We start from the raw sequence: 12,596 nt of genomic DNA, 5'->3' as shown, positions 1-12,596 counted from the left end.
CTGTGGGCGACGGACCACGGAGTACTAAGATGTATACAATGTATTCCGGAGTATGTACATATAGTACATACTACAGCGGAATACAAGAGAAGTCTGTGAGGGAGGTACACATGCCATCTGGCGAGGAATGAATCAAAAAGAAAGAGAAAGAGAAAGAGAAGAGAATAACAAAAAAATTAAAGAAAGAAAGAAGGGAAGGGAACGAAACAATAAGTAAAATTATAAAAAAAAAACCACGATTACCTTTAACAGTAATTGCTTGATACGAAACTTAATCTCCGATAGTAAGAAATACTATCATTGTTAGGTCAGAGACTCAGTCCGGTTTAATTCAATGGTTCTTTTGGTTCCGCATGCCGACTTCGGCCACCGAGAGAGGATGATTCGGAATCGATGTCATGGCCGCGGAAGATGGTGGCGACCGAGGAATCCTGGTCTTCAACTCCATAAATAAATATCCTTGGATTTCTGGTGATCACGATGTTATATCATCGTTCAATCTGTAGTACTCCGTAGTTTAAAGGAGAAGAGCAATGGACTAGAATAGAAGTATAACCCATTGTGGACCATCATGGGAGTTGGTTGTGTGTGCACGGTTATTCCTTTGTAGAGAAAGATAATTACCGATTGATATGACAAAGCACCAACCACACTTAACTCAATTGGTTAACGGTTTCCCTTCTCCCCCCCCAAGTGCTTAATCAGCTTTTTCGCACCCCCACCCGAACAAATTCCATTCCCCATCGCCCATCTCCGGTCCCACGTCCCACAGTCATTCGATCGTTTCTTGTTTCCCCTCTCTTTCCTCCCCTTCTCTCTTTGACTAACCATACTTCTTTTTTACTCCGTCATTCTGCCTCGCAATTGCCAATCGACCCCTCTCGACTTGTACGCGGTTAAGGCGGCCACCAGCGAAAGAGAGCATTATCGCTCCGGAACTATATATCGTTCGGGTCATTTTCCCTCGATCAGCCAGCGGAACCAAAGGAACATAAGGAAAGAAGGAAACTGAAAGGAATATCGAAAATAGAGGTCTCAAAAGCCTCAACGGTACGCCATGACCGAATACAATGGCCGCAGGGCCCCCAACTTCTCTCAATACCTCGACGACCTGAACGCTATCCCATCGCCATACGATCAGGCTGTCCAGCAGCAGCAGCAGCAGGGCTCATACAACCTCGATGCAGACCTCTCCCTCTTCACCAATGCCGAGTTCTTCGATTTTGATAACTTTGGGGATTTGAACCTCCCCGGGTTTGACTCGGTGGAGAGCGACAACTTGAAGAAGAAGGAAAGCAACCAAGCCACGGGCCACAACTCAGATATGGAATTCTTGGATCTTCTCGGTGGTAAGTTGGAAGTTCTTTTATAAACTATACTATCCCTATTGTTTTTGGACCGGAGCTGGAGGAACTACCGGTCGCATTTTGTTGGGACCCATTCGGTCTTTTTTTTTTTTTTTTTTTTTTCCTACACACCGGATTTGGTTTACCTTACACTGGGCGAGTCTGTTGTTTCTGTCACACGTTTCCTGTTTTCTCCATGTGCACCCGTTATTTCAGGATATCGTCATGGGGTCCATGGACCCATTTGCACAATGCCTGTCTCGGATCATCGAGGCATAGATACATCCTCCAAGCCACACGCCATTTGCACGCGCCCTCATTGGAGCATGCCTGCATTTAACCCCTGTTAAGCGATGATCAAGTTCAAAAATTATCTGTGCAACTAGCAAGGGTCTCGGGTTGGTGCCGATAGCGTGAACCCATTGCACTATGGCGTCATTCCACGTGACCTGATCGCTACGGTCGCATTCGGCTTCATGGGGTCATCTCTCGTCTGCGTTCATGTTATTTGCCTTTTCATTGGCTCAGTCTTGCAATAGCTTTACTTTGATTTGACAATGATCATGTTCTAACTCTGCTTCAAGGCTTTGGCAACATGCCCGAGTATTCAGCTACCGGCTTCAACTCCGTCAATGCTCAGCCCCAACCTGCATCTCTTCAGAATGCACAGTTCTCGACTGTCCCACAGATGCCGAATGGATCCCTTAATGCTGCCTCTAGCCCTAACGAGTCCATCTCGACCTCATCACCTTCGCCTGCAGCACAATCGCAGGCCCCCGCTCCCCCTGCCTCTACCTCGTCTTCCGCCGTCGGACCGAAGCGTAAGAACACCCAGAAGTCGGCTGCTATGAGTGTGGAGGAGGCAGCGCGGGTTGCAGCAGAGGAGGATAAGCGTCGGCGTAATACTGCTGCCAGTGCGCGGTTCCGCGTGAAGAAGAAGATGCGTGAGCAGGCACTTGAAAAGACTGTCAAGGAGACAACGGAAAAGAATACTGCGCTTGAGGCCCGCGTCACTGCTTTGGAGCTTGAAAACCAGTGGTTGAAGAATCTGATCACAGAGAAGAACGGGCAATCATCTGAGGAAGGCAAAAAGTCTGAAAATGATATTGCGGACATGTTCAAGAAGTTCCTTGCTTCGCAAAAGGCTGAGGGCCAACGGAATAGTGCTGAGTCGAGGATCGGTGTGGGCACTGCTTAAATGGAATCCAAGTAAAGTTACGCTGATTGAATGGCGTTATGTCATTGTGTTTATGCTCAGGCTTTCACTTCTTGTTCATACTTAATTGGAGCATTAGGAGACTGGGGAAGGCGTCTCACGGAGCAAGGGTTGGTGGGAGGCATGAGTGATGATTTTTCAAACGTTTGATGGTTCAGACTCCACTCCAACGTGGTAAAAAAAAGATGGTTTGTTTATTCTTTGGCTTCTCACGTTTTATATCCCAGTCTATAGGTATTTCAACATTCTACAATAGATGGCTATGTGCAGCCTACATAGCTGCCAAGTTTTAATCATATCGATATCATCCACCATGGACTATTCCATAACACTCTAGATGCTAGGGCAAGCTTCTATCAGAACTCCAAAAGCAAGGCGAAGAATAGAAAGAAAGAGGTCCCTGTTATTTCTGGTGAAGCTAAAGAGGTTCTCGATAGTGCGCAGGACCTATGCTTTGCTGCCACGCGGGTTTCAGCAGATACCATGAAACAGCTTGTAAAACGTCTATCAAGCTATTCTGCTAGAGGGGTTTGGAGAAACCTTCAGCTGAAAGGTCAGTTCCAAATTCATAGTCTTGCTATGCATACATGGTGGGAGAAGATACGCACATTTATTTGGTAGAAGCTGTGTGTTACCTTTGAATCCAGCAAGATAATGAGCAGATGCAGACCCCTACCTAGGGTATTGTCACAGAGTAAGGTGAAGCATTCAAGACCTCTAGTGCCGAGCGACATACGTCAGCCTGACCAGCCTACACAAATATACACACAGTATGCATTTTTTATGTCGAATCTCTCTTTCGGCATTGTTGATGTAGCTGAAACTATACAGTTATGTAGTGAGTGTATCTTATCGACGATCATCATGTCCCTATCACCACGTGACCGTATTTGTTGATGGACCGTGCAAATGAAGTCGTCTTAAGACCGAAACACCCCACCGTCCATCTTCCAACCATACCTATCACCCCGGTGGGATAATGCGCAAGAACTCAGTGCAGCTATAGACGTCACACCAAGCAGCGACCGAACCAATGGCGCGTCTAAGGACAGTCCGCGCCCCCACAACCGCGAGTCTTCCCAGCAACCTCCGCATCCCCTCAACAACGCCATCGCTGGTGAAGTCATTCGGAAAGCTCTCCCGACAGGCATTGCTGGACCTCGTGTTCTACTGGCTGGACGATCGCAATGTCCAGTCCTTCGCGCCATTCCTGGAACGAGACGAAGCCGAAGGCGTGGACGACGAAGAACTCGGCCCGTACCCGGCCGAGCGGACTATCGACGACGTGCGTAATGCATACCAGGAGCTACAGGTGCGAAAGGGCGGGAAACGAGAAGTGATTGATCGCATACTCGAGGGCGACTGGAGACACGGTATCACCTTGCGCCAGCTTGCGATGGTTGATCTCCGCTACATGGATGACCACCCGTCAAGTTTGCGCTGGACGGCGCTGGAGCTCACTCGCATCGACGCAGATGGAGCGCAATCGCCCGAAACCGACGTTTCCTCCTATATTCCATGTGTTCATGCCTCGACCTTCCTTAATAATGTTCAGCAGCAAATCTCCCCTCTGGTGAAAGCGCATTACTACCTCGCCCGCTCTAATACCTTGCCCCTCACTTTCCTTCGCATATTGGTGACCAATTCGCCCTATCAGCATCCTCGCCAGCCACCTGAGATGCTTACAGACTCGTCAAGAGTGATATATGTTGCTTTCCCGGATAGTTGCCCCTTCGTTTACACGTCCATTGCATCTTCTACGAGCTCCAAAGCCTCCTCCACCAATGCGGTCGCAACAGATGCCCGGAGTTTACAGCGCATCGTGCGCGACGCCGTCCCGAAAGCGCTATCTCTCCCTCAACGAAGATACGCCCTTAAAGCAACGTCATTGTCAGCGAAGAGTCTACAGGCACTATTAGCGCTCCGAGGACCAGGTCGCTCGAACGGAGCGAATGGCGCGTTCAGCATATTCGCCGATGCCGTGGTAGAAGGGAGTCCGCTGGACCCACGACCAGCGAATACAGTTTCCCCCGAGGAACTCATGAACCAAAATGAACCAGAGAAAAATAAGAATCAACCCCCAGAAGATCAGAAAGAAAACGAAACACACCAACCAGGAAGAAAACCCCGCAACTCAGAAGACACCCACATTCCGAAAAAGCGCAAGCTTGCCATCCACTCGCGCTTCGGAACTTCTGGGTCTCTGTCATCCGCGCCTCTGGACCGTCTTGACGTTAGGCTTCTGGACCGCCCTGATGGAGATGGAGATGATGAGGATAGCGATACCGAACACGCACAAGCGTCCCTCTCACTTACGTTTGCCGGCTCGGATGTTATCAGCGGGATTCGTAAGCTCGCAGAACTGGGTGTCGTTGATCCAGAGAGAATGCCTTCCTGGATGACGGGTGAAGAGGCTGTCAGCGTCGCGGTGGTTCGTGGGGGACGGCGTGTGATCAAGGATAGTGGATGAAATGGGAAAGTCATTGACCTAATGCATACTTTCACGTTCCCCGTGACATGACGTGACGAACTGGGGTTCACGCGTCTCTTGCGGCAGGAGTCGCTTTTGAGCGATATATACTTGTATATGCCCGTGCGCGGTCCGGATCAGGCAGTCTGCAATCCGCGAAAGTTCCACCTCTCATCCCTGTCTATGTCCTTCCCTTGACAAGGGTTTAGACCTTATCGGGTACAACGAGACAAGGCCACCGCCATGGTGTGGGAAGGTAACACGGTGGAGGTTTATCTATTTGGATGTGAACGAGTGGATGGTGAGCGGGAGCTTTCTCGTGCGCTTGAGAGCGGATGCCTACTTGCGCCATATGGCTAAGAAGTTTCTGAAACCAACCGAACATTTGTGTTGTCAAATTGCATAGTATTTCCCAATAGCATTCTTGGTAAGCAATAACTCCAGGGTATCTAGCTAGTCCTGAAAAGAAATAAACTACAAACGCCCATACAACTTCCAATAGGTAACAAACTTCTCACTGCGCACCACAGTTGCCGCCAGACCCTAGCGGGCTACGCATCGGATGCTAGTACCACACAGCTTCATCTCGGTCAACGATGAAACGCCTGCGACTACGCGAACCATAAAGATACGATTGTCGGGAGACCCAGAAAGGATGATATGTTGAATAGTCTAGGGGAAAGAGTGTCAGTATGTGTCTGGAAACAAGGGAAAGGGGATGATGAGGGTGACTACAAAGATGGTCTCGTACCGCGTTGACCGGAAAGGCCTAGCTGACTAGCCACATTAATGTATCCTTCTGCAGTCGCTTGTCCCTGAGCTCTGAGCTGCTCCAAGTTCACGTCGCTGGTATCTGCCTGCCATGGGGAACGGCTGATAAAGTCTTAGTTCTAATCTAATAGCCGAGGAATGCGCAATAAAACGTACCAATAAACGCAGCGAACACCTTGAGAATGTTGTGTGACAGCCCATTGTTGGAAGCATGTTTTGTGGATATTATTTCCGCACGCCGCTCGACACCAGACGATCTCCTCTCTGTCAGGTTCAAATTCCATGAAGCAGATCGGGCACTCTCCTTCAACGGCCTTCCTCTTGCCACCGTTGTCATCGTCAACCTTTGTCTGCTCACGACTCAAAGAAGATCCTTCATAAATCTCACGAAGCTCCTGAGTAAGCAGTATTAGGATAGGAAGTGTACAGTGATGCGCGCTGAATAACTTACCATAGATAAGAATGCCAGCTGATACTGTAGGTGTTGCGGGGCTTTGAGGACATTGACTAGAACTTCACGGGTACGGTTATCAAAAACCATATGAACGCCAATAATGATACAATTAAAAACAATAGTAGTATTAGGAATGGTGGCAGCACATGAATTCAACTTACCGTAACAAATATGCTTGCATTGGTTCCCTTTTCGGGCATCCGGACAGGTGCAGGTCGGCTCCTTCCCGATCACTGTCTTGTAGATGTTTCCAGTTGTCCCAGCAATGTCAAAACTCATCTCGGGAGCATCATTAACGCCGGTGACAGTATGTCCTAAGACGAACATTCTAAACAAAAACATCATCAACTGTAAGCGAAGGAATCGACATATGATCTGGATCAACGGCACACCTCTGAGTTGTTGCACGGTTCAATCGCTGCAAGAACGTTTGTGGTGGCTTCCGGCGAAATACTCGAGCTCGACGTTCAGGTATCCCCTCGTCTGGTGATTGCTTGGTCCTTGCGCTTGGGGTCTTCTTTTGTGGACTGGCAACAGGCGAGTCGCCAGTCAAATCGATCACATCCTTCGCGTCCGTAGGAGTCGCTGGACGATCGCCGCTATCTATACAAGTACGTTTCGCAGATCTAGATGCGATACTGGTCTTTTCGTCGGCGTTTCGCTTTCTTCTTGACGTAGGTGTACTTCCAATGTGTGGAGTTCGAGTATGGTCTGCGGGCGACGACGCAGTAGTTATCTGTTGTCTGGAGGAGGATGTCCTCGTAGTACCCATCCTGTCCGAATAGCTAGACTAGACACAATACTAAATATGATAGAATCGAGTATCGAATATTGTTGGCGCAAATAGTCTTCGCTGTGGCGGTCCTGCGGGGAATAGCGAAAGCGATAGCGATAAGCTTTTCCGTTCAGGAGGCTAGCATAATCTTGCGGTCTCCAAATGAATGAATTAATATATCTTGCTCTAGATACGTTTTCTGCAGCTCTGATAGAGACACGGCACTTATGAAATAGTGAGATAAAGTGGAGAGCAATTCAGCGGTACAAAGGGAAGGTTAAAAGCAGGAAAGCAAGCTCTTTGTTATCTATCAATTCCTTCACTGATCCGATGGATCATATGCGGAGGTTTGTGGAGTTTGGTATGTTTGCCTAGTTTGTCTGTCACATGTCATGCTGATAACGATAGAGGGACAAACAACATTCACTACTTTCGACAACACTAAAATATCCCCGTCAGATGCATAGTCATAACTAGTTCACCATTTTACAACAATGGCACGTCCACGCGCCCATTCAGGTGCTGAGGCCTCCAAAGAGCCCCATTCAGTCTCCTTAAAAGGTACGCACTGCTGGTAGTTGTTAAAGGTGGCGCCCTGACTGACATATGCGTAGTTTTGCGGTAAGCAATATGCGATACGTAGATGCCAACTGCCGATCTGACTTTAAAAGGCTATCGCGGCCTTCTCTGTCCTACCAGTACCCTCTTCCGGAAGCAAACACGAAGATCTCCAACAAAGCATCTTTGAGTTATCCTTCCGATAGTGTGGACAACCAGTTTATTCTCGCCCCTAATGTACGACTGCAATGAGAAGTTTCTAGCTTCGACGAAAGAATTATGAGTATCTGCTAACAAATATCCAAAGCTTACATTACCTCCTGCATTTGGGTCTGCTTATGTTGGAGAAACATTTGCTTGCACTCTTAGTGCGAACAATGAGCTCACAGAAGACGAGACCTCGCGTGTTGTCACGTCAGTTCGCATCGTGGCGGAGATGCAAACTCCATCTCAAGTAGCATCTCTAGAGCTAGACCCAGCGGATGACACAGCTGTGAGAGATGGCCTACAAAAAGGGCAATCATTACAGAAGATCGTACGATTTGATCTTAAGGAAGAAGGGAACCATATCTTGGCGGTCAGTGTTAGCTACACGGAAACGCTAATTGGATCAGACTCGCAAGCGGCCAGTGGGCGAGTGAGGACTTTTCGCAAACTCTATCAGTTCGTTGCACAGCCTTGTCTTAGTGTTCGTACAAAGTCGTCCGAGTTGTCCCCGTTAGAGGTCGAGAATAAGTCTTTAGGGCCCTATGGAAAGACTCGGCTACTCCGCTTTGCCCTCGAAGCGCAGTTAGAGAATGTGGGTGATGGTGCCGTGGTTGTGAAGGTAGAGAGAAAAAAAAGACTTCGTTTTAATACTTGGGACTCTAATGCCTTCGGTAGCAAACGAAACTGAACCCCAAACCCCCGTTCAAGGCAACCTCCTTGAATTGGGATCTCGCGAGGCCGGATCAGTCCGATTCACAACCGCCGACATTAAATCCACGTGACGTCCTCCAGGTTGCTTTCCTCGTTGAGCAAGAAGAAGGACAACAGGAAGGGCTAGATGCCCTACAGAAAGATCTGAAACATGACGGGCGAGCGGTTCTAGGGCAATTGTCCATTGAGTGGAGGGGGACTATGGGAGATAAAGGGTTCTTGACGACCGGAAACTTATTGACGCGAAGACGGACATAGTATTTACGAGGCTTAAGCTGGCCATTCTTCGGTGTAACCTACACGCCTATCATCACAAGCTCTAGGGGAATTGCCGGTCTTTAGAGAATTTTGCTCGAAACAGTTGATTTGCGATCTTGTGCTGCGGTAATGGCGCGCAGTACTAAAGACTTGGGATAGATGACCAATTGGCGAGATAAGCTTTGGACTGTTCCAGGGCGGATGGCCAAGCTCCAGACGTGCCACAAGTGCAACAGATCTAAGCGCAGCCACATTTTGAATTCCTTTGCGGCGGTCAAGTTACACGCACTAACATGAGGTTGGAACGACTAGTAGTTGGCTTAGCCGTGAGCTGCCAAAAGTACGGTGGAGTTTGATGGCAAGAGAAATGCCCAGCCTTGTCCAAATTGAGATATCCATTGTGTTTACCTACTCCTCTTTGATATGATGGCATGCAGTGTCGAGGCCCTGTGACGTGAGTTTGACTAAGCTTTGCTGGAACTTTGGTTGGAAAAGTATCTGGCGATAATCTCAGCCGAGGTCTAGAAGCCGAAAGACAACAACCTTTGCAAACGCTCATTGGTCTTTTTTGACCGCAACATGCATCATGAAACCGGTATTTTGTCTCTGTCAGCAGTCTAGAACCCCTTGCCGGACATATTTGCATTCCATTTTTCTATAAAAAGGTATCAGCATGTATGGATCATATCTTTAGTACCGTGGTTATTAAATCCCAGCCCAAGGCCGATGGGCTTAAGAAGTGAGCGGTGGCATAGCTCAGGAAGAAGCTATTCCTGAATATCTATGGCTAGAACAATTTCTGGGAAAAATTTTAATGCTTCCAAGAGGCGTGGAGATAGTAGTAGGAAGACGTACCATACAGTACGGTATTTATGGACTTCCCCAAGACGGGAGATATGATACGCGCCTCAGGCACCAACCACCCCCTTTTTCAGCTGTCAGTAATGCACGTTTCCACTACGCATAACCAGCCAACGGAGCCAAAAGTCCACCCTGCTGGCCTGTACGGAGTGAAGGTTGCTCTTTCTGTATGACAGCAAGTAGTACACCCTAGCGCGGGGGACTAGTCGCGCGACAAGACAAGGCCACTTATCAGCGATGGTTCGCAGTGAGCCCGCTCTTCCTCAGAGGACGTACCAAAGATGTTCGATGACCATGTATGATGCATGCTGCATGCCAATGCAGGTCGAACAGGCCGGTAGGGGAGTAGCGTCATGTAAGGAACAAAGTCCTGTAACTTAACAGCCGTTCCTCTATCCATGGATTTTCATGGTCAATGGTATTTTCTGATTGAATATTGAGTAGGCGGTCATTCCCAAGTTTGCGCAGGGAGATCCAGCTTGGGTTAGATCTACATGGTACTTAATACGCCGTGAGTCATGATGAAACCGTCTAAAGTACACCTCATGGTTCTATAACGGGAATGTTTATCTCCTTCTGTACTCTATACAGGCATGGACGGTTCAATTCGGAGAGAGAAACTCTTGGTTGCATGTTGCCTCAGTGACTGGAAGATTCCATTGTCTATGATTATCTTGATCCTTGACTCTTAATCTAGTGAACTGCCAATTATACCCGGTGAACCATTCCCTTCTTTGTTCTGATTTTTCTCACCAATCATCCGCTTCCTGTCCATGGATGAAATTCGGATGACTCTCTAATTATCATTGAGATCCACTGATGATCGGCACGGCCCTGGATTAAGCGTTCCTAACCACTATAAGTATTATTGGCGACTTTGACAAAGATGAATACAGGGTTCTGCACAGTATACTCCGTAGATAGAGTAACAATCACACCACAGTTTTACCGATATATGGAATATACACCACCACCTCCTTTTTCTCATTGGGATGCTAGTAGTGATGTTTGTTTACCAGCCAAGACCTCCGGTTTGTAAAAATCTCATGATAATGAATAATAGTAATCCACAATGTGGGTGGTAAGAAACAGACGAGATAATAATAGCACCTTGAGTATGGGTGATATAACCAAATTTATGCCTTTCTGATCTTTTCATTCTCTCGGTAGAGGTTCCAGTGGACAACGTACTGTATGGACAGATATGATACAGTACCATAATTAGCCTCTAACCTCGGCAGAACCCGTCCCCTACGCTACGGAGTACATGGAGAGGAGGAAATCGGCCTTAGGTGCCCTCTTTAGGCAACTCCATTGGACAGTTGACGATGGAGTCCCCAATGTCTGTCTACCATTTGGTTCCATGAATGACTCTCCTCAAGGGGATTCCGGCCAATCATGGTAAGAGGCAAGCCATCTCCAGACCATGGAGACTCCGCTATGCCAAATTCTCGGTCTCGGTAGGCTAGGGCGGATGGACTTGTTTATAGTAACGGCCCCTCTTCAGGAAGAGACTACGTAGTTAGTGTAAAGAGAGTCTCGGGTGTGGAAATACCACCTTACTCCTGGAGTATAGTTCCTATCACGGAGTGGATTGACACCACTCAGGTGAAAGGCAGTCCGATCCGATCGGGAAAAAGTCCAGGACGATCCAAGACATAAAAAAACCCTAAGAGCGGTATCTATCTTAGTGTCAGGATTGGCATTATAAAAAGAAAAAAGTTAAGCGACCTATTGTGGTTCATTGTTATTTTCAGACCTCCATTAAAGTAGAGTCACACACACATTGAATGCGGGACCAGTTCCGCCATTCTCTCAGAGTTTTCGGAGGGACGGCAGGTACAGAACACATCCAGACTTTTAGTACAGGGTACACAGCAGGGAGTCGTAATGTTGTGTTTCCATGGTTCTCTTGAACGGTAGTTCTTTCGCAGCAACCTAGCTAGCAGAAACAAATGGGAAATCGAACCATGGCAGGCCAAGCAATTGTGCACGTCTAGGCTCCACTGGTCCCAAGGATTGATATTTCTCCTGTCCCCTGGATTTTCTGAAATGATACGACTGGTCTGAGTAGTACACCCTGACATCGGGGAAATTATGCTTAGTTGTTATTATTGTTTTGGTCGCAGCATCTGAAGAAACTAGTCAGAGTCGGCGGTGTACATCTTTGCGTGTGTGGGTGGAAAGTGGGAGAGAGGGTTTGGTGGTTGGATGGGGGGATGGGGGGATGTATCAAAGTTTAGGCGTCTGGAGGTACACTTGCAGTAGTTTGAACCCCATTGGAGATTGATGGCTGTATCTCCTGCATGGATGGGGACCAGGAATCCCTATCGAGTGGCTTAAGCAGATAGATGTTAGTACCTGCACGTTTATTGTTTCCCTTGCCTGGGCTTTTGGGAATATCTCTTTTTTCTATTTCTTTTTTTCTACCTTTTTTTTTTTTTACTCACCCTGAACTTTTTTCGTTTTGAAGAGTGTCTGATGGAATGAATGTAAATAACCAAATTAATTCCTAATTAAACAGGAACAACCTCCCTCCCAACCTTTTTGATTTGCGTTCTTGTTATTTTCATGTTGTCTAATTTATTTGATTATTTTACTTCGATTATGTTTATTGTCTTTCACCTGTCCTTATTTTTTTTTTTTTTCCCTTTTGTGTCTGTGTTTGCTCTGTATAACACGCATCAGTAAGTGGGTACCTACAGCTACTGGCAGCTGGCCCTAAATATCTTAGGTCGTAATAGTAATGGTAATAGTTAGCCGGCAGGGAGGAAGAGACAGGCACAAGGAGCGAAAGTTGTTGTGCACTGACAGTTTACCGGTTGTGCGTGTGCGGAGCGGAGGAGACAGAAAGTAGGAGAGGAAGAGAGACGGACTACCTACTAGTTTTTGGCTGCCGTTTCTCTTTTCCCCCTTCTACTATTTGACTACTTTACTTAGTAGTCTTGTCTACGCAACCATCCGTCTCT

At 47.5% G+C, this 12,596-nt stretch overlaps 4 protein-coding genes across 4 annotated transcripts; 3 read left to right on the top strand and 1 right to left on the bottom strand.

Annotated features, from left to right (window-relative positions):
- Window positions 1–678: 678 nt before the first annotated feature.
- On the top strand, window positions 679–2,876 carry BDV27DRAFT_137475 (putative bZIP transcription factor (MetR)). Its single transcript, XM_032068999.1, has 2 exons — window positions 679–1,349; window positions 1,931–2,876. The coding sequence occupies exons 1-2, from the start codon at window positions 1,058–1,060 to the stop codon at window positions 2,542–2,544; spliced, it is 906 nt and encodes a 301-aa protein (XP_031921659.1). The 5' UTR covers window positions 679–1,057; the 3' UTR covers window positions 2,545–2,876.
- A 634-nt stretch (window positions 2,877–3,510) lies between these two features.
- Window positions 3,511–5,134, top strand: BDV27DRAFT_67336 (CENP-N/CHL4 family protein). Its single transcript, XM_032077270.1, has one exon. The coding sequence runs from the start codon at window positions 3,596–3,598 to the stop codon at window positions 5,030–5,032; it is 1,437 nt and encodes a 478-aa protein (XP_031921658.1). The 5' UTR covers window positions 3,511–3,595; the 3' UTR covers window positions 5,033–5,134.
- Window positions 5,135–5,643: 509 nt separating this feature from the next.
- On the bottom strand, window positions 5,644–7,029 carry BDV27DRAFT_150319 (RING finger protein; the record flags this gene model as incomplete). The annotated part of the gene is made up of 5 exons (XM_032071210.1): window positions 5,644–5,704; window positions 5,768–5,905; window positions 5,960–6,295; window positions 6,415–6,585; window positions 6,650–7,029. The coding sequence occupies 5 exons, from the start codon at window positions 7,027–7,029 to the stop codon at window positions 5,644–5,646; spliced, it is 1,086 nt and encodes a 361-aa protein (XP_031921657.1).
- A 446-nt stretch (window positions 7,030–7,475) lies between these two features.
- On the top strand, window positions 7,476–8,903 carry BDV27DRAFT_67301 (trafficking protein particle complex subunit 13). The gene is made up of 5 exons (XM_032077269.1): window positions 7,476–7,593; window positions 7,647–7,653; window positions 7,704–7,827; window positions 7,898–8,416; window positions 8,473–8,903. The coding sequence occupies exons 1-5, from the start codon at window positions 7,527–7,529 to the stop codon at window positions 8,764–8,766; spliced, it is 1,011 nt and encodes a 336-aa protein (XP_031921656.1). The 5' UTR covers window positions 7,476–7,526; the 3' UTR covers window positions 8,767–8,903.
- Window positions 8,904–12,596: the final 3,693 nt, after the last annotated feature.

The sequence above is a fragment of the Aspergillus caelatus genome (assembly GCF_009193585.1).
Source record: "Aspergillus caelatus strain CBS 763.97 unplaced genomic scaffold BDV27scaffold_322, whole genome shotgun sequence".
Classification (NCBI taxonomy): domain Eukaryota; kingdom Fungi; phylum Ascomycota; class Eurotiomycetes; order Eurotiales; family Aspergillaceae; genus Aspergillus; species Aspergillus caelatus.
Note: the sequence above shows the minus strand (reverse complement) of the source record. Positions and strands in the feature narration are given on the sequence as shown.